Source organism: Dendronephthya gigantea, unplaced genomic scaffold (assembly GCF_004324835.1).
Source record: "Dendronephthya gigantea isolate DGI-Jeju-01 unplaced genomic scaffold, DenGig_1.0 000004F, whole genome shotgun sequence".
Lineage (NCBI taxonomy): Eukaryota > Metazoa > Cnidaria > Anthozoa > Malacalcyonacea > Nephtheidae > Dendronephthya > Dendronephthya gigantea.
The window spans coordinates 2,470,344-2,497,914 of record NW_021163014.1 but is presented as its reverse complement, the minus strand read 5'-3'; the positions used below and the strand labels follow the sequence as shown (position 1 = coordinate 2,497,914).

Here is a 27,571-nt window from a genome sequence, read left to right as displayed (position 1 = left end):
CGTCGGGATATAGTCGTACATAGCCGTACACTTGGGTGTAATCAGTGTAATAGTGGATGAATAGTGGGTGTAACACTCGGGAGAAACTCGGCTACCCTCGTGTGAACGTAGCGAACTGCAAATTAAAGTAAACTGTTCAGTCCGTAATTCGCAACAGTAATACGTTCCTTTGGGCATTGTTTATCAACAGAAATGATTTAAAAGATGGCTTCGCCTTTCCTGCAGGTTGGATTGCTTTTTAATACTTTTTAGTTCAGTTAGTTCCCTTCATATAATATAAGGCTCAGCTCGAGGCTCAGTGTCAGTGAGTCAGTGTTTTCCATATAACGTCATTACACAAATTATACTTACATGGTCTACACAAATCGCCCTACTAAATTCACACATATTAGCTCATTTGTAATCATGTAATTCGATTTTCATAATAATGTCGGATTCCGCATATATATTCAGCGAGTTACAACGACTTAATAAATATCAAACTCTTATAAACAGTTAATACCATTATTATATAGGTCTACCTTGTCTTTAATATGTTACTTTAATCAATTGGGGCAGTTCTAATGTTTTATACTCAAAAAATGATCCTCTAACAGATATTTAACATAATAATAATGGACTATATTAGCCAGGTATTCTATAATTGTATCCCTAACTTGTTGACAATTAATTTTTCTAATATTCAGGATGATTATCCAACATACATACAGTACATTTCTAATTATTGGTTTAAAATTCATACAAGTAGGCTTACAAAATTTATTATATATGTATACAGGACAAAAATAATAGCCTTTCACAGCTTTATTTAGTTTTATATTTGAGGAGGCAGGCCAAATATTAGCCAGTCTTTTCTAATAAATGGACATTTTTTATGCTGAAGGTTCATATCCATTGTGGTTATTAATAGAGTTAAGTCCAAATGTACCTATACATTCCATTTAAAACATTTTGGATTTTTGCTATGATATACAGCGTGTCCTGCATTAATTGTTATGCATTTGTTGGAACAATTATTTACTGTGATCAGAATTGATTGTTGACACTTCATATGTTTAATAAACTTGACATTTCTGTGCCTTTGGGATTTATTTTTTTTACTATAACAGTTCTAAGTCTATTTAAGAAAAACAATTGATCCAAACGTATAGGAACCTCTTCTAGTAACAGCATTATATGTATGCAGGTTCTGTTTCTTTGGAATTGGGTCACACTGTATATGGTAGCATGTTACGTACAATTATTAACCTATATGTAGCCAAGCTGTACCTGATAGCAGAACATAAATGTCCCAAAGGGAGACTGTTTTATTAATGCTACTTATATACAGAGCAAGATATATTGCAACAAACAATGAAATTCATAGCTAGGAGTGATAAAGAATAAATTAAAACACTTTTTGAAAGTTTAGTTCTCAGAGATTTAAAACAAATAAACAAAAATATGAGATCAAAATGTCTATGAGTAAGTAGAACTGACAAAACCAGGTTTTTGTTCATGAAAATGGATTTTCAAATTCAATTTAACATCTAAACATGATCATCTCAAGCTTGACTGAGATTAAATCAATAGGTGATGTAGTTAAATTTTTTATACATAATTATTACATGCATTATTTGATTGACTTTCTGAAAATTATCAGGCAGAAAAGAGAGAGGATGATGGTGCAACAAGTAGCCATCCTGAAGTCATGGATATTGAGTTGGTTGATCAACTAATGGTGAGCTAATTTCTTAATGTTTTTTTTTTACTCTAGCTCTTTTATATGATTTTGTAATATATAATATATATTTTACGTTTCAAAACAGCTTTGATTTTTTCTTACTCAGAGTTAACCAGTTTTTTTAGCACTACCTGATTCAACTCTATTCGAACATTGATTATGGACGGACCAATGATTTTCCTTCTACTTTCTTCATTCTATCTTCTTTTCAGGAGTAGCTCTTGGTCTATCAGATTTTCATTTAATTGAATACAAACCTGATTCACAAAAACATTTCTAACTTTTCCTTTGACACATATAACCTCACCTGAATTTTTGCAATTTTTCAAGACATATCCCATCATTGTTGGCCCTCTCTTTGTCATCGTTGATCCACAAAAATAATAATCTGCATTTCTTATACAACTTGAATACCACAAGAATTATAACAAGAAAACATATGGGAGGCATTACTAATACCATAAAATATGCAAGTTCAGATCAACATATCCTATCTCTAACTTACAAGATATCATACACATGTACATTTTAAATTAAGAAAAATTATTGACTGGACTCAAACTTTTGACCCCCACTATATTTGATAAGCAATACTTTTATATCTGCTCTATCCATATGGAATTTCAGAGCACTCTCTAGTATTTCGCAAAGCTTTACTACATTTGTATAGAATGAGCAACCAAAGGCTGGTTTTCATTAATCTTATAGTTAATTTCATTAATAAAAAGTTATAATATGATATATATGTTTTAAATCTTACAGTTAAATAGTTACTTAATGGTAGGATGGTAAATTTGATTTTAATTTGCACCCCTTAATGCATGCGCCTACCAATATAGAACTTCTTAGCAATTTGCACGCCACAGCAACAGGATATAAATATAATTTCTTACTGTAATTATTATATTATTTGATTGACCTTCTAAAAATCATCAGGCAGAGAAGAAAGAGGATGATGGTGCAACAACCAGCAATAATGAAGTCAAAGAAATCGAGTTGGTGAGTTTTTCTTGTGTTTTTTTATGGCGTTCGACGAAAGAGAACTTCTATTAGCTTCCTAGCCGTGTCACATCGACATTTGCCTCGTTCTGATGTGTCGTTATAGTAGCTGGAGACCATGTGCTCGCTCTATTTTGAATTTTTGTTAATTAAAGCATATGAGCCATCACTGTTGTTAAATTACTCATTTTGCGGGTAACCTTTTAATCACATACGCTGTGACGTTATAATGATAACATTTTTGTTAATGATCGTTAACCGAAATCAATACATTCCGAACGCACATCACTAATCTGTGATTACTGCTAGTTCTAGCTCTTCTATATAATTTTGTAAGCATTTGGCTAGACCTTTTCAAATAATCAGACCCCGGATAATTATATTCCTATAGTGCCCATCGAAATGAATTGTTTACCTCCACAAGTATTTCCTATGAATCGCGAAATTTTAAAAGTGTGAAAATTTGTGAAAACTCTTTATTCCTGCGTGAAAACTTTGAAATGTTATGCGGACTGTATTTTAGTATGAATTTCACACCATTTTGTAACTTACTTAATTAGCATTTACACAAAAGAATGGTTGACTTTTGCAATACTGTATAAGTGTCTAGTCTGCTTCTAAAGCGCTGTTTATATGAGAGGTGGAACGGGATATTTTTTCATTTCGCGTTTACATGATTATTTTTCGAAGGATGATTCCTCGCGGGAATGTTCAGGACGGGTATTTCCTGCGGGAATATCATATTGTTCAGTTACTATACACCTACCATATTGATGAAATAATGCAATGTCCGCGTAATATTATCCCGGCCAAGCAAAGTCGAGCGTTTATATGACAAAAAACGTCCCGCTTGAAACGGGATTCGCTTGCTCAAAGCGGGATCCCGCCCTGGCGAGAGGGGACAAAAATCATCCCGATTTCAGTATTATATAAACACTGCGCTAACCGATATTATACAAACATATGCAAGGCGAGATCCCGGTCATTGTCTCGTCCCGGCAAACGTCTCGTCCCGCCTCTCATATATAATCAGGGCCTAAAGAAGATGCATGTAGCTATAGCATGCAGAAAAGAATTTGTTTTACTCACTTTGGCTCAGTTTTATATATATATATATATATATATATATATATATATATATATATATATATATATATATATATATATACAGTAGGAGGCAAAAGTTTGAGTCCATTCGTTTTAGAATTGCAGTAATCAATCCTAGCAAAGTATTTGCGTTAAGACATGCGTATTAGTGTTTCATTACTGCAAACCATATTAATTGTGGACTGTTTCGGCCCTTATAACCTTATTTATGACAAAATGAAGTTCTTCTTCCTCTACACTGGCCAAGATGGGCAGGGCAAAAGAACTAAGTGAAGGTACAAGAGGTCAAATAGTTGCATTAAGTAATGAAGGGTTATCCCATCGTAAGATTGCAGAGAAATTGCGAATTTCAAAAGGTGGAGTCCAACGAACCTTGGAGAGATTTAAAGAAACCAATTCCTACTCAAGCAAGCCAAGGGTCGGAAGGCCAAAATCGACGACACTGAAGGACGATAAGTATATAAAACTGACTTCCTTACGAAACAGGACATTGACAGCTGGAGATATTCAAGCACAAGTTAATAGAACACGTGAAAAACCAATAAGCAAACGTACTGTAAGAAGGCGGCTAGCTGCATGTAATCTTAATGGAAGAGTGGCAACTGCAAAGCCTTTGCTGAGATTGCAAAACAAACGAAAGAGACTGCTATGGGCCAGAAAATACAGAAATTACACCATAGAAGATTGGAAAAAAGTTCTGTTTACCGATGAGTCAAAGTTTGAAATTTATGGAAGTAACAGGCGCGTTTATGTACGACGTAGGGTGAATGAGCGCTTAATAAATTCGTGCATTAAACCCACAGTAAAACATGGTGGTGGCAGTATACAAGTTTGGGGCTGCTTTGGTCATGCTGGGGTTGGCAATCTTCAAAAAATTAACGGCATCCTAACCAAAGAAAAGTATCACTCAATCCTTCAAAGACGTGCAATACCTTCTGGTACAAGGTTGTGTGGCAGAGGATTCGTCTTACTACAGGATAATGACCCCAAACACACATCGCTTATGTGCCAAAAATATTTAAGAAGGAAAGAGAACAATGGTGATCTCGTTCTCATGGCTTTTCCACCTCAATCGCCAGATCTCAATCCTATGGAGCATTTGTGGGACCATTTAAAGCGGGAAAAAGTGAAACGCGCACCCACCAGCCAAGATGAATTATGGCAAGTGGTCAACGAATGCTGGCAAAGTATTGAACCTGTGACATTGAAAAAACTTGTGGATTCGATGCCAGCAAGAATAAAGGCTGTTTTAAAACAAAAGGGGGGCATACTAAATATTGACATGTAATTCATGTGTCAACATTAACATGCGCGTTAATTTAATTGATTTAGTTGTTGTAAAGTATGCGATTCATTCAATGTTTAAAAATCAGCAAAGTTTTCTGTAAAATATTAATATTTTGCGCTAAAACACTAAAATACAGTCACTGGACTCAAACTTTTGCCTCCTACTGTATATATATATATATATATATATATATATATATATATATATATATATATATATATATATATATATATATATATATATATATATATATATATATATATATATATATATATAGGGCCTGTTCGTTTAAACGCTCGTTCTGCACGACAATCAATTTAGCCTGGCAAAAAAACTGCTGCAGTGGGATATGCACTATCCATGCATATACTAGTCACTAGTGCACTTGAATTATATTGATTTATATACTTCATTGATTCAGGTCGAGAAAGATTCAGAAATTATTGACGAAAACATCCCTTCAAAAATCCGGGAAGTCTTAGTAGAAAAGGATGCCATGATTGCTGAATTGAAAGAGAAAGTAAAGTAAGGGATGGAGCAAAATAAGCGTTTAGAAGGGGAGTTGAACGAGAGTCGAGAAAGGTCCGAAGCGGAGTCTATAAAACTGCAGAAAGAGAAAGAAAAAAATTCTGGTCATTTGAAGCAGATAGAGGAGTTGCTTGCCAACAGAAAAGAACTTGAAAGGGAAATATCAATACAAAAGCAGGAACTTAAACGTCGTTATACAGAAATAGAAATCCAAAAAGCGAATTTTCAAGTTGTGACCCTGTCGGTAGGTAGTAACATCACTGTTTAGATTAGAACTCACAAGAGCTGAATGCATCTATATATGAACAAATAAACGTTCCCATGCAGGGAGCCAGGGACCGTTACATAGATGATTCTTTTTTAAGCAAGTGAAATCCTGGCCAAAAATATTAACGCAATTAAGACTTACTGTATATTATACGAAATTTGCGCTTTAGAATGGTGGAAGAAATCAGTTTTATTTAATATAGCTAGTCCCCGCGAGCAGGTAGGAAGCGCCGTGCTAGCTTAGTAAATCCGACATTTAAATGTCGTACTTACTGAGATTTTGTGTGTTTTTAGAACGTAAAACTTCTCAGCGAACTGGATAAAGAAAGAAGAGAGAAGAAACAGCTTGAAACGTCGGTAAGTAAAAAAGATGGGTATATTTGGCGGCATTGGTAATTCTGAAATTTCGCATGGCTGCATGTATTTTTCAGATTTTACAAAATCTATACTATTTATATACACCCGTTCCAATATAACCAGAGAGCAGCGTGGCAGCGTCTTCAAACAATTAACATCAAATATGGTATAACAACTGCCTAAAATAGACAAAACCCTTCTCGACGTTTCGACCTGAGGGACTTCGTCAGGAGAATTAGTATGGTTATACTTAAGTAAGTTATACTTAGTATGGTTCTAAACCTAAGTAAGTTATACTTACTATGGTTATAAACTTAAGTAAGTTATGCTTACTATGGTTATAAACCTAAGTTAGTTATACTTACTATGGTTATAAACTTAAGTAAGTTATGCTTACTAACTCCTGACGAAGGCCCTCAGGTCGAAACGTCAAGAAGTTTTTTCTCTATATTTTAGGCAGTTGTGATACTACATATTTGATGCTAATTTATATACACTGATTTATGCAACTGACTGTCATATACAAAAACTGAATATGGAAGAGATCTGTAAACGCTTAATTCCTTCAGGATTAGGTATATAAAGGGTCGAAAATAGACATTACGTTCTTTAAGAACGGCGTGCATGGTTATCTAAAAAAAGTATAGAATGATTTAAGGTCATTGTACAAGAACTTGTCCTATTAAACCCTTACGTATAAGATGTTTACTGTTCATTAAGTGGCATGTAAATAGCATGGCGATGGCAAACCAAGTGTCGCCAAAGCTATCAAAGCTATCTGTTTTTTCCCTTGCGTATATGTATAAGACGTTGCTCTCTACTAGATGCCGTATACTACCTTTTTTTAGAGCTGCGATGTCTTGTCTTGCATCGCCAGTGAAAACGAGATTTTACAACAACAAAACTTAATTCTCGCTGAAGATTTTGCCGATGAGCAGTTTGACAGACAAACGGTTGAAGCGGAACGAGTGAATGAGGAAGAACGTCTTGCTCAATTAGAGCAACAAAACTTGACTTTGCACGAGGTAGGTGAAATCAAATGTTGCAACTTGAAAGATATACTGCATACAGGCGGTGGCAAAAATTATTTGTATATACTTCCCACAAAATTGCTCAATTAAGGGGGTTCACTAGTCAAACGTTTTTTTCTTTAAATTTCGATAACATTAACCTTGCGATCACCAGACACACCCGCGATGATGGAAAATAGACCTACAGGGTTTATCGTTAGCTAGAAAAATGAATTTTCTTTTATTTAGTTGCAAATATTTTTGTCTATGAGCTGAACCTAGAACAGTTGCAGTAATAAGAGTTATTCGCTATATGTATTATATATAAAATTATTCTACACCTATTATTACTATAGCTCTAGCACTTTACATCGCCCGTAAACTATATATATATATATATATATATATATATATATATATTATATATATAATATATATATATATATATATATATATATATATAACCGCTTTTATATCAACATGCAGTATGGTGATCTATATGTATGGATTAAAATTCAAGTCGGCGAAGTAAAAAGTTGTCCAATCATATCATGATTTCGGGTTATTTCGTGAGGTTTCTGATGTTTCAGCTTTGACACTCGGCGTTTACACAAAAAATACGTGGATTAAATAAGATATTTGATTGTTTAACTGGCATTTCAAAGCTTTTTGTGTTTTTATACTGTTTCAAAGGAGGTGTATTTCCGAATTTTCCTTAGGTGTAGAAATTTAATTGTTTCCGCTGCATGCCTTTCTGTTTTTTATGCAGTCTGAGTTTTTGTCGAACTAGTTTTAAGTTGGTTGCTTTTGTCCTTCCTTGTTGCATTTAAATGGTTAGTTGAGATGTATTTCTTTAACTGATTGGTTGTTTCAACATTAGCGTTAGCGATTATGAGGTCGATTCATTCTTAAAAATCACTCTGCTATAGGACCAGAGAAGAATCAGATTGCAGCAAAACATCACCGTCACTTTGTCGACCTGCTTCACGAATGTGAACAAGGGTAAAAGAATTGTTACCACAATCACATATTGCCGACAAGTCAATGCTAAATCGCTATTTATAATTGAAAAAAGTGGCGCGTGAATTACATAATGCATGCTTGCTTTCCGTTGCACTATAGGAGAGTTCCGCTTTTTCTTAAAACTTAAAAACGTTTAAAACTTTTTTCCTCAATCATTAGCATGTTGTGGCACTTTTAAATGACAATTGTTTAAAAGTGATTCCATATTATCTGAGCGCTGTGTATAAGGATGATGGTTGTTTAATTTAGCAGCATTTGACGACTCGAGACAACTTGTAAGAACTTTTTTACGCGTCCTATATTAATGACTCAGTAATTGCGAACCGAGTGTTGAAGTGCTGAAGCCCACGAAATTGTCGAGATAAATGCCACAGATCTGTTAACGGTTACTTTATGACTAGGTAGCTATATAAAAGGTTAAACTATCCACGAATTGCCTTTTTAAGAACCGCCTGATTCTGCATTTATGGCGTGAAGATATACAATTAAACTAAAGGTCGCCACCGCGACGAAGCAATTTCTTTGTTTGCAAATAGCATGCAAGAAGGGCGCAAAAAGTAGTGCATGTGGTTTAAGGTCATTGTATAAGAACTTGTCCCAATAAACCCTTACGTATAAAGGTGTTTACTGTTTACTAAGTGCATGGTATGCATGGAGATGGCAAACCAAGTGCCGCCAAAGCTATCAATTTAATGTTCTTTCCCCTGCATTCGTATATAAGACGTTGCTCTCTATATATACTCGTATACTAAAACATTTTTAGAGCTGCGATGTCTTGTCTTGCATCGCCAACGAAAGCGAGATTTTGCAACAACAAAACTTAATTCTGGCTGAAGATTTTGCCGATGAGCAGTTTCACAGACAAATGGTTGAAGCGGAAAGAGTGAATCTGGAAGAACTACTTTCTCAATTAGAGCAACAAAACTTGAATTTACGTCAAGAGGTAGGTGAAATCAAATGTTGCAACCTGCGAAAGATACTGCATAATTATATAGAGGCGGTGGCAAAAATTATTTGTGTGAGTTATAAATTATTTATTTGATGTGATCGGGCGACGAGGTATATTCGTGTGAGTTATATGCACGAACAGAAGATTGAAATTAGCCCGTTTTACACTGGGGACAGATTATCCGACCGGACGAATAATCCGTCTGACAGATAATTCGTCTGAGTATACAGTATAAACACAAGAAATACGTTTCGTTTTAAGTGTGAAACAAACGGGCAAATGGAGGTTAAAAAGAAGAGAGTGAAAGAGCAGGGAAAGAAAATCTATATTAATGCAAAGGTTTTAGATTCTAATAATTTACTGTATGTATTGATCTATTTTAGATTGAGTCTGTCTTCCCTTTCATGGCTGATGAAAACGAAATTTTACGGGAACAAATAAGCGAGTTAAATGATGAGGTACATAGGTCGACTTTCGATCTTGTCTTTTTTTTTCTTTAACTGGGAATACATACATGCAGCAACCCTTCGCTATTTCAAACCAAGTGTACAATTTCCTGAGCTAACCTTACCTAAACTTATATTATGAAATGACACAAAACTCAAATCAGTCTATATTATATTTTATCGTGTATATTATAGCTAATACCGTTTCCATCATTCGTGAGCGGTACATCATAAAGCTAAAGTAAACATTGGCTGTTCAATTTTTGCTGCATTATGCTGTACCAGAATGGGGTATAAGTCTATAATAACGCTAAACACGATTTTCAAAACAGATTTTAACACGATCAAGTCGGTAAAAACGCTGTTTGTCTATTTACGATAATGGCGTATCGTCCTCCCCGCCATCTTTTCTCCCTTTCCGAATTTTGGCGCGAAGGCTCGAATCACGCGCGCAATCCCCGCAGTTGAACATCCCAACACAACGGGAGGGTGAGGGTCGACGCGATCGCCTTAACTATAATAACAAAATGTAAACTGTTTATACTTTCAAAGGTTCCTGTAATTGTAAGTCTAGATGGAGACGTCCATCAAAAATGTTTCTCCACTAATCTTCTTCATGTTTTTCTTGATCGTATTCCACCGGCACGAAAAGATCTAAGCGGTAAACACTACGAGACACTACGACTTCCTCGCTTCCGGTATACTCATGATCTCTTTCGCCAACTTTGTAGTTCTTGTATTTGACTGATGCTCGTCGCACGTTTCCGTCTTTGCCAGCAAATACTTCGTTGATCATTCCTAATCGGTAATCTCCTTTTATTGGACTCTTGTCGGCTATAAGGACAATATCCCCGGGTCGAAGGTTCCGTGTGGGCTTGGTCCACTTATATCTGGTCACCAACGCAGGGGCACACAACTCGATCCGTTTGGCGCAGAAGTCGTTCATGATAGCTTGTACGAAATGGTTACATTTAGTGATTTGCTGTCGGTCAGGCTGCCTATTTCCAGGATTCTTCGCACAGGCTTCACCCAAAAAAAGGGTATTAGGAGTGAGAATGTTCAGCATTGAATCTGTCTCGGGTAGCGTACCAATAGGTCGTTCATTGAGCAAGTTTGCGGCTTCTTAGCAAATCGTCAAGAATCCTGATGCGGCGAGAGACTTGTTATGGACGGCAAAATTAATCGCCTTTTTGGCTGCTTTGAGTAATACCTCGCCTTTTCCTCTATTCCACGGATCTGACGGACCGAACTACCACGTCGTTTCCTTTTGGACACCATCCTTATGAAGTACTTCACGATCGATGCTATTCCAAGCGTCTTTCAATTCTCAGTCAGCTCCCACTAGCTGAGAGCCTTGGTCGCTGTACATGGTCGTTGGCCAACCACGGTTGCGGGCTCGTGTTTCTCGTAAATATATCTTTCCGATCAAGGTAAATGGACTGACCAATCCAAGAGGCAAATCATTGAAGACCAGGTTAGGTCCAGTTCGTACTCCTCGCTTCTTTTGACTGAAATTGAGGGTGACTTCGAAAACGATTACATCCTTCCATCTCCTTGTCCGCTCTCCTATCACCCTTGAACTTGGTGGCATTAGACACATGATGGTCGACTTCAGCATTCTCATTCAAACTGTAGGAAAACAATCCTTGACGGGTGAATTCTGTGTGAGTTCCCAGGCGGGCGAAATGCGTTGCTGCCTACAAGCTGAATGTCATGAATCGTTGTTTCCAGGTTTGAGTCATGACGCGTTTCTTCTTTATGATCTGGGTGTGTTCCTTGTGAGCAAATACCCAGTCCACCGCTCATAATACTAAGGTTTGCACCACATCTCGCTTCCTCGTTCTTTGGGTGTTCTCAGGGTCGTGATTGGGGAACAATTTGGCCAGTACATCTGAATTGTGCCTGCTCACTGGCCCCGTTATTCTATCCATGCCAAATGCATTGATGGTAACTTTCCTACCGGTACGGTTCTCATCATGAAACGGTAGTCACATGTGTTATAAGTTTTCTCTATGTCGCTTATGTCGGTTGACTTTCGCACAACTTTTGCCCCGATCCTATCTGCCGCGCGATGAGTAATGTAGCTTGAATTTGACCCTCCAACGCAGAAGACGCTTACAGACTTACCATTTTCAATTACGGTGGTTTGGTAAATGAGGTGAAGAGCTAGGGTGTCGCTTTGAACCACATTACTATGTCTTTCTCTTCGTGGGTGTCCTGGACTTCCGGTTGTTCGGGTGGGATTCTTGGGGATTTCTTTGCTGTGCATAATAGCTGGTGATGTGACTTGCTTCCCAAGGAAAGACAGGGGTTGGTATTGGGGCACTCTTGTTTCTTGTAGTTACCATAGCACTTAAAGCAAGCGTTTATCTGCTTCAAGAGTTCATATCTTTCTTGTTTACCAGACACTTCTAACTTTCTGAATTCATTGCATTCACCGGTTTTGTGGTTAATGTTGTCCCTTCCATGTGCAGGAAAAGCACATTTGTACAATTTTGCTCTTCGACAGCCAGCATTGATTTGATAATGATGTCCTTTTACCCTCGGTCTCTCAAATCTTGATGACCTCTTCTTTGCAGGTTGGCTATCTGCTAACCTTGATACAGCTTCAAATGTGGGAAAGGGCTTATCTTCTCTTAAATGATAAATCTTAGTACTTGCGAATCCATTTGACTCTAACATGGCTTGGTAAAAAGTCATTTATATGATCACAGTTAATTATTAGAATATATATGGTTTAGAGACTACATAAAAGTACTATAGAACTCAAGACATTAACTATGTCGGGGAACATTTATGAAAAAAATTGGTTTTTATTCGTCAAGTGTCTATTGTATTTTGAACAAATAAACCAATAGTAAGCTCTAAATTAACATGTTGTTCAAGTCACGGTTGAGGAGCTAAGCCAAGCCATTGCTATTAGTTAGTTGGGCAAAAATACAATAGACATGTGACGGATAAGGAACCATTTTTTGCCTAAACCTGGACAATAACATAGATAATGAGTTGCATCGTACTTCCATCTAGTCTCCAAACCATGTATATTCTAATAACTGTGGTTTTATTTTGCACAACGTTAATGAAACTGCAGAAACAAGCAGAAACGGTTTTACAAAAAAGCTTACGAAATAACAGTTAAATTGCTGACGTTCTCATTCAATTACAAACTTTCTGCCTTAGCCAATCAGAACGTCGTTGATTACCAGTCGCATTGGTCGATTACCAGTGCGGGAACGTACGTCTATCACAGGACAACTTTTGATTCAGCTATGTTCTCCCGGGTTCCGGATATGATTCCTAATCTCCGGGCGGAATTAGTACCCTCGTATGCACGGTGCTCTGCACCGGCCCGGGGACCAGTTGATAGAACTAGCAATACACCTTATGCATAATGACGTAACAAGTCGTGATACCTGCAGGGAATTCTGGTCTTAGTAGTCATGGCGGGAAATTTTGAAGTTTGAATTTTTCGCCGTTACTAGTAAAACCAGAATTCCCTGCAGGCGTCACGGTACGTCATTACGCATAAAGTCTATTGTATAAAGAAGCGCAACTCAACTATGACAAATTTGTCCATTATGTCCATCACTGTTCAGTGCATGCGTAGTATTTAAAACTGCAGTGAAAATGAGGTAGTGGACAATCGGTTTTATTGAACGCTTATGTATATCGTGATTATATATTATAATTATTTGTTTTGTCGGGAATGTTGTTTGTTAGCCGACAATGAACTCAACTTTGTTTAGACATGATTTATTACTCATAAAAAAAAATATAACAATACAAAAGAACTCTCTTCTAAAACCTCACGTTCACACAACGTTTTGTGAGCCTCCCTCTCTTGTCCCCTGATCAGCGGTAACTCTACTGTATTACTTAGTCTTATATGCGGGAAAATTCCCAACACTCTCCCCCTATTTGATTTGGAGAGATCAAATATGAACAACTACAACATCTTAAGTTATGAGTTCTATGGTTAACTTTCAAGTTCAAACTCGGCAACGTTCTTGATTAGCTTCTCGGCTTCTTGTGCGGCTTTCCGTTTTGGTCGGAACTCCCTGGCTTCTGCATTCAATACAACTGCTGGTTTCTCCACTGGAGGATCATCACATTCTAATTCCAATGGATACAGCTGTTGGACCGTACGGTCGAGATATGATTTTCCGGCTCGTAATCGTACAGCTCTAACGACACCATCTCGACCCTTAATAGGTTTAACAACAACACCTAGGTTCCACTTGCCACGGTTTCGCTCGTCATTCTTAATAAGTACGACTTGACCAATTTTGATATTTGCCTTTTCCCCACCTCGTAGATCATGTCTTTCTCTAAGACCTCGCAGGTATTCGTTGGTCCAACGGGACCATAAGGCGTCCTTGCATCGAGATAGGTACTTGGCTCGCTTTCTCAATGGATGATTTTCAATCTCGCTGGAATCTTCTTCCGGCAGATTATTAGGTTGTCCGAACATCATGGCATTTGGTGTTAAAGTCGGTAATTGGATATCATCGTCTTGGTAAGCTAAAGGTCGATTGTTCAATGTGACTTCCACATCCAGGATAACTTCTTCGAGTTCGTCCCATCTTAGATTTGCCCGACCGATCGTCTTATACAGCGCTCTTTTAACAAGTCCAACCATTCTTTCAAATTGACCCCCCCACCATGGGGCCTTGCTCAAGTTGAACTGCCACACGATTTGTTGATGGGCCAGGTAGTTTTGAAAACGTTCATCTTTCATTATCTTACGGATCCAATTTGCAGCCGAAACAAAAGTTTTACCATTGTCCAAGTAAACTTTCCGCGGACGTCCTCTTCGTGCTATGAATCGCTTAAAACTTTTTATGAAATTCTCGGTAGTTTGGTCATGAAGTAACTCTAAATGAATAGAACGAGTTAGGCTGCAGGCGAAGAGCAAGATGTACGCTTTACCATCTTTCGTCTTATTGATCTTATAGATAAGGGGCCCAGCATAGTCGACGCCAAGAACTTCGAAAGGAATTGATCCAACAGTTCTGTCGAGCGGCAGATTTCCAACTGGTGGATTATGATAGGCAGTTGCCTGGAAACGCTTGCACCCGTAACAGCCCGCAATCACTTTCTTTGTTGACTGGCGAAGTCTTGGTATCCAGTAACGCTGACGTAACCGGGTCATGGTTAACCCAACTCCCCCATGCAACGTTTGGACGTGGGCATCTTCAATCATTTTCTCACTGAGCAACGTGGCAGGCGGTACATAAATTGGATACAAGCCTTGGATTCTTCCGCGGCATTCAAATAGACCATTTACGTTTCTTTGAAGATTAAGTCTTAGCTGATCGTTCTTAAATTGTTCCGTTTCGATTTGTCTTTCGGTGAATTTCTTCACGAGCAACTCCACTTGAGCTTCGGTTTCAGTTGTTGTCAGCGGACCACTTTGTTTCCGAGTCTTGCCCAGCGTTGCCCTAAAGTTGTTTACAAATCTGGTTATCCAACCGAGGATACGAACAGATTTCCAGAAAGTGTGCTTTTGCAGCAGTTCATCCACTTCTTCTTTGACTTCTACAACTGCAGCAAACAAATTCTTGACCAACTTAACTTCAGATTCCGACTCTTTACCGGGTTGTGCAACTATGTCCTCAGGCCATTGATCGGGATAAGGCAGCCAATCTGGTCCATTCAACCATGACTCGGTCAGGTTATTTGGTAAACATCCACGGCTTCCAAGGTCTGCAGGATTCTGGTGTGTCCCGACATGCCTCCACTGAATGTAATCCTTGGCGTTGATTTTCTTCGTTCTATTCGCAACAAACTGTTTATAGTTGCCGTTTCCCTTTATCCAATAAAGGGCGGTAGTACTATCTAACCACCCAAAAACTGATGTAACTGGATAACTCAACGCGTTCTTGACATTGTCGACGAGGGTTGCAGCCATGTGGGCTGATACAAGTTCTAATCGTGGGATAGTCAAATTCTTTTTTGCAAGTCTCGACTTGGCAGCTACTAAGCCTTGATTGACTCCCGATTGCTGGTGCACAACTGCGTACACGGCTGCACACGTACCGTCAGAACTAGTGTCACCGAACGCGTGGAGATGGACTGCTTCAATCAGTTCTTCAAAGGCTGTGATGCTACGTGGTACTTCCACCTGTTTGGGTAGGGCATTCTCTAATTTTCTCCAACGCTTAAATATCTGGGGTGGTAACTCTGCATCCCAAGGCCAACGCTGATCACATACATCACGGTAGAGGAGTTTACCGACAAGGGATATGGGAGAAACGATTCCAAGGGGGTCATAGATGGAAGCCAGAAATCGCAACATTTCCCTTTTGGTTGTAACTGGCGTGTTGTCTGGAAAGACTGTTGCGATCGTGTCCCTTGCCTTGTTCCAGGGGAGTCCTAATAGCTTTGTTTCACCGAGTTTGACACCAAGCTGTTCCTTGGCATAACTTTGATTAATTTCTGTGGGCTGGCTCCCCCCTTCCAAATCTGGTTTGTTGGAGTGCCACTTGTGTAGAGTGAACTTCCCATGCTCAAAAATTTCCACCGCCGTTGATTTCAAACCACGAACTGCTTCTGTAGTCTCTCCACCACTGATGACGTCATCTACATAGAGGCTTTTCTCGATCTCCGCGACTTCTATAGGGTACTTCTGACGCATACTCTCCAAAAGGCATTGGATGGTCCCTCCCAGCAAGAATGGTGACTGCACGAGACCAAAAACTACTCGAGTGAATCTTAAAACTTCAACAGTTGACAAGTCCTTGTCCTTGATCCAATGAAATCTTAGGGAATCTCTATCTTGGCCACGAACTCGGACTTGAAGAAAGGCTTGCTTGAGGTCTCCACTCAACGCCACTGGTTTAAAACGATTTCTCACGAGAACGTCCCATAAAAGATTTTGCAATGGCGGACCTGTTTCCAAGCAGTCATTTAATGAGGGACTGCTCTCACTTTCCTTGGAAGATGCATCATATACGATCCGCACCTTTGTTGACTCGGCAGACTTTCGGATCACTGGTCGGTGAGGTAGATAAAATTCTTTTCCTACTGGATCGTTAGTGACTTCCTCCACAATGCCTTGATTCTTCTGATCCTGAATGATATCGTCATATTGAGTCAGCAACTCTGGATCTCTTTGAAGCCTTTTCAATAACCCAGACAACCGTCCTATACTGTTTCTTTTGTTGTTTGGTAATGGGTTGTGACCAGGCTTCCATAATAACCCCGTTTCGTACCATCCTTCATCGCTCTGTGTTAATTGCTCTTGGAATTCCTTATAAATGAATTGTTGATCATGTTGCGGGTGGTCCTTGAGGCCTAAAACATCCAGGGAGCACAGTTCTTCATAATCTGCAGCCGCAGATTTGGTAAGATAAACGTTGCTGAAATCAACTTCCTCTCCAGCTGACATCATTGTCCAACCCAAAGCGGTGAGCTCGGCGATTGGTTGGCCAGGGTGACCCAACCTAGGCTTGGTGGTAGTCTTGATTCGAGAATAGTCACCTCCCCCCAAGATGAGGTGAATGGGTAACTCAGCTTTGGTGTCTTCATCATCCATCTGGACTCCACGTAGATGGTGGTTCTGGGATAGAATGTTAGCATAACCAGGATTGGGTATGGACAGGAGAACGCTTTTGGCAACCTTGCTTACTTGGGTTTTCATTTCAAACTTTCCTCTAACATCAGCCACAATCACATCATAGATCTCAATTCTCTGAGTTGTCGATGACATCATCATATCAATATGCCGGTACTCAGTTCGTGAAGGCTGTTTCCTTAGAAGCTTTACCAAATCTGCAGAGATATACGAACTGCCAGCTCCTGTGTCCAAGAGGGCCCTGCATTTTATCCCATTGACAACCGCTACAACAACTGGATATATCACCGTCCCTTTACCAGTAGCCAACATCATTTGTTTAGTTGCACTTCCTTGGTCATCACAAATAGAGGTGTGATGTTTCGCATTACACCGAAAGCAAGTTGTTTTACTTCGACATTCGGATGCTCGATGTTTTACACCAGTGCAGTTGAAACATAGTTTTTTCTCTAACAAGATCTTCTTTCGAGATGTAATGTCCACAACTTGGTCGCAGTCTACGGACTTGTGTAGGGTTGACTCACAGAACACACACGGTCTTGGTTTCCATAATTCCTGCTTGGCATGTAAGAGCTTTCCAGATTTTTGTTGATAATGGCTGGTACCCTTGTGATCTGACTTACGGTCTTCTTCTGATATGGGATTCCTCACACACCATTTTCGCAGTGCTTCGACCATCTCACCAAATCCCCAATCTTGCCAATTGTCATCTGATCGTACCAAGTCTGCCCGTATGCCTGGTAATTTATCCAGCGTGCTTCGTGCAAACCCCTTTACTTCATTCAGCTTCCCCATGGTTTCTAATGCTTGTGTATTTGCAACCAGGGTTTCAAAGAAACGATTGATTTTCCTTGCATCGGATCCAGATATGGTTGGTAAGGAAATAATGCTCTGCATATGGGCATTTGCAACTTCACTTTCTTTCCCATACCGCGTCTTTAGGATAGTTTTCGCTCTTTCATACCCTTCGGTAGAAAAGGGCAGACCATCAATGAATGCACGGACCTTAGGAATAAGCAACTCTTTGAGGTAGGACAGCTTGGTAATGGGGCTGATCTCTGCTTTGTCAATTTCTGTTTCAAATTGTCCCCAGAATCTTTGCCAATCCAAATGAGTTCCTTGGAATTTAGATATTACTAACTTGGGCAGCTTGGCAGAATTGCAATGGGTTGCAGACTTCATTTTAACTTCCTCTAATCCCTTTTCAAACTTTCGTTTCATTTCTAGTTTAGCTTCCTCGAATGCCATCTCTTCCTCATAACGTTTCCTACGCTTTTCTTCTTCAATTCCTCTCTCCTTATCCTTAGCTTTCTGGAGTTCAATTTCGCACAGTTTCTCACTCTGCTGTTTCACTTCACTGATAACATTTTCAAACTCAAGTACAGTTTGTTCTAAGTCACGGCTCCATGTTCTAACTTCTGTGAGGTCATCCCCTTTCTCAATTCTCTTTCTCTGAACTTCCACTTTTAAATCATGAACTTCCTCGATTAACGATTCCAACACTTTGACATGTCTCTCAATTTGTTTTTGTTTATTCATTCCCAAAACACTGGGGGTCTCATCGCTCGTAAATTTCAGCATTCGAAGCTACCCCCCACTTTTTTCAACAGCTCGTCCACGGTTGACATCTTTAACGATTGATTTTTCTCTGGTTTCACTTTTGAGTTATGACTAAACACGATATTGTTTCACGTACGATATTCAATGATTTTCGATATTAAAAGGATCCTGCCGGGGTCGCCACTTTGTCGGGAATGTTGTTTGTTAGCCGACAATGAACTCAACTTTGTTTAGACATGATTTATTACTCATAAAAAAAAAATAACAATACAAAAGAACTCTCTTCTAAAACCTCACGTTCACACAACGTTTTGTGAGCCTCCCTCTCTTGTCCCCTGATCAGCGGTAACTCTACTGTATTACTTAGTCTTATATGCGGGAAAATTCCCAACAGTTTTATGCCTATCGATACTCAAAATAATTATATAGTTTAGCCTGAACATCGGAAAAATTCAAAACTCTGATTTTTGGAAAGGTGCGCGAAAATATATGCAGCCTTTATAAATGAGTTATTTTTGTTTCAGCTCCAAGACGAAAGGGATCGCAATGACGTTTTGCAACGTGTTATGGCCATAATGGTTGGTTTTTGTATTTCTTGTAGTGATACAGTGTGCTGTCTTTGCTCGTGCGTTTCTTGCATGTGCTTTATATACAGTAACTGTTTTTTGCTACTGTGCTTTTCAAACAAGATTAACATTTCCAATGCTTTGCATCTTGCCATTTGCTGTACGTTAATTCGTATTTATAATATGACTGATATAACAGGCCAATTTATAAAAGGCAGATTATAAAAGAAGTAAAAAAACTCTGCTTGTTCCATTATCATGTATTTAAGCCCTCCGTGGAATGTTGGGAAAATATGCTTTTGTCTTGATAAACGTGTTAGACACTGATCTTCTTGTGTTTTGCAAGCTTCACTGGACCATATATATGTATATATTCCCCAATCGTGAATTATCACCCCATAACCAGCACGCGAATCGTTTTAAATCCTCAATGATGTTATCAACCTCTTCTTTCCATTGTTATTCATAGGCTAGAGCTCATATGAGGTTAGGAAATGGAGTGGTAAGTCTAATTTTGAAGGGAAATGGTTAATATGTGAAGTTAATATATATATATATATTATATATATATATATATATATATATATATATATATATATATATATATATATATATATATATATATGTATATAAGTATTGGATTTTATTCGGAATAAACATAGTGTAGTAAAAACGATATGCCTAAAATTTCTGAGGATATCATTGGTCATATGGCCTTCGCCACTAGTGAAAAATGCCGTATCAGCTTTTTCATTGGACATACGGCATTCTTCACTAGTGAAGAATCGCGTATTGTGTTTTCGCGCCTCTAATGGGCATACAACAAATACAAATACAACAACAATAGTTTCGTTTTATAATACGCTGTGGTTTATTTGAAATGGCTTCACGATTTGCAGACACGCCATCTATAAGCGAATTTATTGAACTTCAGGAGAACAAGAATACAAGAAAAAAAACACTTCAGGACATTCGACTTCTTCAAGAGTTTTTATCGTCGAAGAATGAATTGCGAAAAATCGAGGACATATCCGTCGAGCAACTTAACGAATACCTCAGCGAATTTATCATTTCTGTCCGAAAGAAGGAAGACAACGGAGAATACGAACCTAGTTCCTTACGCTCAATGTTTGCTAGCTTCGAAAGATACTTGAAGAAAAAGAACGGGTTTAGTATCATGATGGACAAGGGTTTTGAACGTGCAAGAAAAGCTCTGCACTCAAAACAAAAAGAGCTCAAGCAAAAAGGAAAAGGCAACAAACTAAACGCTTCAGTTGCTCTGAGTGAAGAAGAAGTCAAACTGCTTTACGAGAGAGAACTCTTTGGAACTTCCAATGGCGAAGCTTTGATAAACACACTATGGTTCAACAACACTATTCACTTCGGCCTTCGTGGTTGCAAAGAACGCAGAGATATGTGCTGGGGCGACATAAAACTACGCGAGAATGTGAATGGAGTTGAATATCTAGAGTATTTCGAGCGACAAACAAAAACACGTACAGGCGACAACTTGAGAGATGTCCGAAAAGTCACGCCAAAAATGTATTCTGCTCCCTCAAATGCGGCAGAAAGAGATCCTGTCGTCGTTTACAAGTTCTACGCGGAAAAACGACCGAGTGAAATGAACACAGACGAGGCACCGTTTTACCTTGCCATAAACCACTGCAAGAAGGCTTCATCCAGTAAGGTTTGGTTCAAAAAGTCTGCTATTGGCGTGAACAAACTTAATTCGCTCATGAAAACAATGGCTCAGAAGGCTGGCCTTGGTCCACACATCAGCAATCATAGCGGAGGAAAAACGATGATGCAGACTTTAACCAACAACGACATTCCTCCCACGGACATAGTTCAACTATCTGGGCATAAAAATGTGCAAAGCGTCACGAATTATTCAACAGTATCGCAAAACCAGCAAATGAAAATGTCTAGAGCTTTAGCGAATTTGTCGACATGCCAAGAGTCCCCCGTGCCCTGTACGACAAGTGTTACCGAATACACACCAAATACGGATGTCAGCGAACTTCACCAGCACCAACAACAACAACAAGCAATGGCTTTGTTTTCTGGTGCAGTAATCCGTGGGGGTGAAATAAGGATTTCGATCAACAGCTTAAATCAATCTCCCGTGGCAGTTACAGAAAATGTGTCGCCACAAAAATACAAAAGACTACGATTAATCGACTCTGATTCAGAGTAAATGTTACGGCTCGTTGTCTATTTACATTAATTCTTTGAGTGACACTTCGTTTTTAATATATCATTTATTGAAATATTCGCTGTTTCATTTAAACTTTGCCTAAAAAACAATTGCTGATTCAATTGTTGAATTTTATAAATTAAAACACGGTATTTGCATGAAGCAACTCTACGATTATTGAGGGGAAACTGTTGCACTAATTTAAATCACAATGTAGCTACTTTTATGCGAATTATATGTTTTTGAAACGTTTGAATTGTGTTCTTGATCCGGGGCTAAATTTTACTAAAAATCCAATACTTATATAATAAACAAATTACTTCATGGTTGGCTCGTTTGTACGATTTTTATTATGCACTCGTTGCGAAGGATCGCAAACTCACTCGTTCGCTACGCTCACTCGTTCGTTTTGCGATCCTTCACAACTCGTGCATAAAAATCGTACGCACTCGCCAACCATGAAGTAATCTCTATATATACACCCATTTGCAAAAACGTTGGCCGCAGATAGATAGATAGATACTCGAAGTCTAATTAGAATTGCATATGATAACATTTGCATGGGATTTCAATCATATTACACAACATATGCAATTCTAATTAGATTTCGAGTATCTATCTATATATCTACCTGCGGCCAACGTTTTGCAAACGGGTGTTGTATATATATATATATATATATATATATATATATATATATATATATATATATATATATATATATATATATATATATATCGTTTTAAATCCTCAATGATGTTATTAACCTCTTTTCATTGTTATTCACAGGCTGGAAGAGCTCGTAGGGGGTTCGGAATTGGAGTGGTAAGTCTAATTTTGAAGGGAAATGATTAATATGTAATTGTGATTTATATCACATTGGGCATCAAGAGCTCGCGTAGCGTTAAATCTCATAGGCTTAGGCTATACGTCGCATTTTTGTTGCGTCGAATGCAATACACCTTATGCATAATGACGTAACAAGCCGTGATACCTGCAGGGAATTCTGGTCTTAGTAATCATGGCGGGAAATTTTGAAGTTTGAATTTTTTGCCGTTACTAGTAAAACCAGAATTCCCTGCAGGCGTCACGGTACGTCATTACGCATAAGGTCTATTGTATAAAGAAGCGCAACTCAACTATGACAAATTTGTCCATTATGTCCATCACTGTTCAGTGCATGCGTAGTAGGCTATTTAAAACTGCAGTGAAAATGAGGTAGTGGGCAATCGGTTTTATTGAACGCTTATGTATATCCTGATTATATATTATAATTATTAGTTTTATGCCTATCGATACTCAAAATAATTATATAGTTTAGCCTGAACATCGGAAAAATTCAAAACTCTGATTTTTGGAAAGGTGCGCGAAAATTTATGCAGCCTTTATAAATGAGTTATTTTTGTTTCAGCTCCAAGACGAAAGGGATCGCAATGACGTTTTGCAACGTGTTATGGCCATAATGGTTGGTTTTTGTATTTCTTGTAGTGATACAGTGTGCTGTCTTTGCTCGTGCGTTTCTTGCATGTGCTTTATATACAGTAACTGTTTTTTGCTACTGTGCTTTTCAAACAAGATTAACATTTCCAATGCTTTGCATCTTGCCATTTGCTGTACGTTAATTCGTATTTATAATATGACTGATATAACAGGCCAATTTATAAAAGGCAGATTATAAAAGAAGTAAAAAAACTCTGCTTGTTCCATTATCATGTATTTAAGCCTTCCGTGGAATGTTGGGAAAATTTGCACTTGTCTTGATAAACTTGTTAGACACTGATCTTCTTCTGTTTGGCAAGCTTCACTGGACCATATGTAGGTATATATTCCCTAATCGTGAATTATCACCCCATAACCAGAACGCGAATCGTTTTAAATCCTCAATGATGTTATCAACCTCTTCTTTCCATTGTTATTCATAGGCTAGAGCTCATATGAGGTTAGGAAATGGAGTGGTAAGTCTAATGTTAAGTTAATATATATATATATATATATATATATATATATATATATATATATATATATATATATATATATATATATAACCTCTTTTCATTGTTATTCACAGGCTAGAAGAGCTCGTAGGGGGTTCGGAATTGGAGTGGTAAGTCTAATTTTGAAGGGAAATGATTAATATGTAATTGTGATTTATATAACATTGGGCATCAAGAGCTCGCGTAGCGTTAAATCTCATAGGCTTAGGCTATACGTCGCATTTTTGTTGCGTCGAATGCAATTCGAGCAATAGAGAATAAAATGTTTGCTCCTGAGGTTTACTATCTCGTTGCCTACTTTTTAAATTGCATTCGATGCGACGTAGCTATATGGCCGTAAAAGACATGGGCAACTTTTCATTGTATCATCTCAAACAACCCTTAAAATAACTATACAAATATCATGTGAGAGATTTTTCATGCTATCGATCTTATTTCTACTAATATTATTTATACCAAAGAAAATTGTTTGTCCGGATTATTGCAGATATGCATGTATGGTGACGTCAGGTCTACGTTGATCACGTAATTTTTTATCTTGCCTCTGCTGAAACCTGAAACTCGTTTAGGGTTGCAATTTAATTTTTTAAATGCATGAATTTGGAACATTTTGAGCAACTTATTATTCCACATTTAATAGAAATAAGATATTATTATTTATTTTTTTCATTATTATTCTTAATCGGCAATTTAGAAGTTAAATTTTATGAGCCAACCCAACAACTGACGATATAAGCGAAAGTTAATGAGTTAATGATTAATCAAAAATGCCGACGATTAATGACAAGTCGTTGCTATCAGTAAAAATGTTACAGGAACTCTGCAACAAGATTTTAGTGATGATTTTAGACGCCTTTTGAATAAAGCAATAAATATATTTGTTGTCATTGTCATTAAATTTATATGACCAGTGAGCTCTGTATAAACAGAACTGCTTGTAAGACGGCCGCCATCTTTTATGTCGATCGAAGGACTAGCAGCAGTCCATTTCTATTGTTTCTGTCTTCTTAATTGGCAATCGCGCCGACAAAAGCAGTTAACTTGGACTAGATCTAGTCCTGAATCTAGTCCCGGCTTGAAATGGACCTTATGCATAATGACGTCACTTTGTGGTCACGGCGTGTAGAAATGTATGAAAGTGGATACTGTTGAATGTTTTGAAATTGTTATTTGGCTTAAATTAATAAGTCGAACAAATAAGTTAGAATATTTATTTTCGAACTAAACTTCAATATTCTTACTCGCGTGACCACAAAATGACGTCATTATACATCAGTCTATTTGGTTTAAAAAAGGTGGAATAGCCGTTATTTGTTGTCCCAGTCTAAAATATAGTTTTCAGCCATAATCCCCTATGAACTGGGTGTATTACCGTGATCTTGCGTTTGAAAATTTCAGAAGAAAAAGCCTACATATGCAGTTTGTTCTATTTTAAAGGTACCCGATGCACTGGGATGAGAGAAAACTGCTGCACGGATATTTCCATTTATTTTATTCTCTTAACATTTTCATTTGGTTACTACTGTAGACTAGCAAGAACTATACGTATACCCCAGTAAACTCAATATTTGGAGCGATAACTTGCAGTCTAAAAGTGCAGTAAGCCTGCATGGTGGTTCAAAGAGATCTTACTGCGGCCAACGAAAAAAGTTACATCCGATCCCTTTTAATTAAGCATGCGTAGGATAGAAAAGAAGTAACTTTTATAAGATAAGATACTTTTATGATACTTTAAGATACTGTAGTATAAGATACTTTTGAACTTTGAAAATATCTTCGCTCCTTTGAGCTGAGAGTAATTGCTTTGGTATTGTTAACCAAAACAACGATGATATAAATGCTCTCTAGTTTTATTTCACTAATTCTACCTGTAAGACGGACAATCGTGAGACTGGGCAAATAACGTAGATACGAACCTCTCAGAGGGCCATTTCGAAAGGCTTTATTATTTCCGATATGAAAGACTGCGGATTAACGCTCCAGATATTTTTAGAGTTCACTGGGCTGCACCAGGTATTAATAATAATGTGGGTTTTTAAAGCCGTTGACAAATAGCTTGTATAGCAAGCACGCAGGAGGTGGTAGATGTTGACATGGATTAAAGGTGAAAAGGTTTAATGCGAATTGGGGACGATTGTGGATTGGTGAGGATTGATGAGGATTGAAAACGATTGAAGGCTGGTCTCTATACTCGGAGAAGTTGTCCTCAAAACCGGATCGGATTTAGTTCCTTTTTTTAGTTATTTCAATCCGAACCGATTGACTGAAACGTTGCGGGAACCTTTTAAGTCCCTGTTACACTGCGCAATTTTTCTTGCAACTTGAAATGCAATTCTACTTCTAAGAGATGTAAACCAGTGAAGAGTCTTGCAGAAGAAAAGTGCATGAAGTGTAATAAAAACAAAAGTTTCGTTCTTCCCAAATATACATTTCGCAAAAGTAGAATTGCATTGCAAGTTGCAAGAAAAATTGCACCGTGTAACAGGGCCTTTAAATCCGATCTGTTGCCGACAATATTAATTCTCCCGAGTGGAAACCAGCACGGCGTGGATTGATGCTGGATGGCGAGGGTTAATGCTTATTGACAAGGATTAGTGTGGATTGACGAATAGTAAAGAGGATTATGGGCTGGTTTTTACTGATAGGGAGTTTAAGATTCGCGTTTCCGTGAAATGGCAAGCAGCAAGGCCGAACTCCTTGGCGGAATTTGGCGGAATGATATCTCCTTTCTTATGTAGAAACATTAGTTGTGCCTTGGCACTGCCGTTTCACGTGTCTTGTGAAGCTTAAACTTTTGATTGAAAATTAAATGCTCTGGAGCGGACAGAGAAGTTCCTTATTCCGTGTTTTTGCAAGGCTTGTTGCAAGTCACGGAAATCCTTCTCCGGACCGGGTCGGACATTAAAGTGGTTTTTATCCGTGTGTTCTCAATTAAAGCTAATTGTCTTCAACACAAGAGAAACCATTTTGTTCGATCCGGTCCGGATGATAATTTCCTGTGCTGGAAACAAGCCTTAGTGCGGATTGAGGATGTTTTGTTGTGTATTGTTGCGTATTGGCGAGGATTGATTAGTTTAAATAAGTATTGACACGGATTATAGGCTATTTTTCACTGTGGCAAATTATCCTAAAAACGTGCCCGGTCGGGCACTGATGTCTCTTTTTTTGTTTCTTTTTCAATCAGAACTAATCCAATGGGCAGAAATCGCGGACATTTAATATGCTGATTGCCGTAAATAATTCGCATATTTGTTCAAATATAAATTCAATTGCTGCACTATAGATTATATTGCGGATTCTTGAATTGCGCAATATTTGAGAAAATTGAATATGGAAATTTCGCAAATGTTGATTTTATCCGAGTTTTCTGGTCATGACTTGGTCACACATTAGTACGAATTAAGACATTATAGTACTAATCAGTAAGACATTAGTACGAATTGGTGTGGTTTAGTGCGGCTTGACGAGGGTCTATATAGTTCGCGAGGATCTATGTGCTTGGCGAGGATCTATGCGGATTTATAGGGATTGACTTAGGGTAATGCGGATCGATTTTTAGTAGATGAAACGCAAATAAAACTTCTCTGTCCGTTCCAGGGAAATTTTTTGAGAGCAAACTAGTCTTATTGATGTTAGATCTGCTTTGATGGGGATTGATAATGATTGACGCAGGGTAGAGGTGGGCAAGAAGGAAAATTGGGAAGGAGGTAGAGGTAATTATGATTGAGACGGCTTGTTGAGGCAAATTCATATGGCAAATAGTTTATTTTTAATATAATGTCTATTTGTTAATTAATTTAGAGGTGATTTTTTGTTTCTTTTGCATGGATTTTTTCACCTCAGAATTTGTTAACGTCTTTATAGAATGTAATCACAAGATCAAATACATTGAATACCCGCTATTTGAATTTTTGTGAAGGAACCCCTTTATTCGGCTTCAACCCATTGCATAAAGAACACTTAAATCAGAGAGTAGCTTCT

At 38.0% G+C, this 27,571-nt stretch overlaps 1 protein-coding gene across 1 annotated transcript; it reads left to right on the top strand.

Moving 5' to 3' along the window:
- The first annotated feature begins 130 nt into the window (after window positions 1-130).
- Window positions 131-27,571, top strand: LOC114515604 (moesin-like). The gene is made up of 15 exons (XM_028534891.1): window positions 131-225; window positions 1,643-1,720; window positions 2,660-2,722; window positions 5,539-5,889; window positions 6,207-6,269; window positions 7,118-7,294; window positions 9,066-9,245; window positions 9,635-9,709; window positions 19,358-19,411; window positions 19,869-19,901; window positions 22,386-22,421; window positions 23,008-23,061; window positions 23,519-23,551; window positions 23,665-23,700; window positions 25,028-27,571. The coding sequence occupies exons 4-15, from the start codon at window positions 5,650-5,652 to the stop codon at window positions 25,046-25,048; spliced, it is 1,002 nt and encodes a 333-aa protein (XP_028390692.1). The 5' UTR covers window positions 131-225; window positions 1,643-1,720; window positions 2,660-2,722; window positions 5,539-5,649; the 3' UTR covers window positions 25,049-27,571.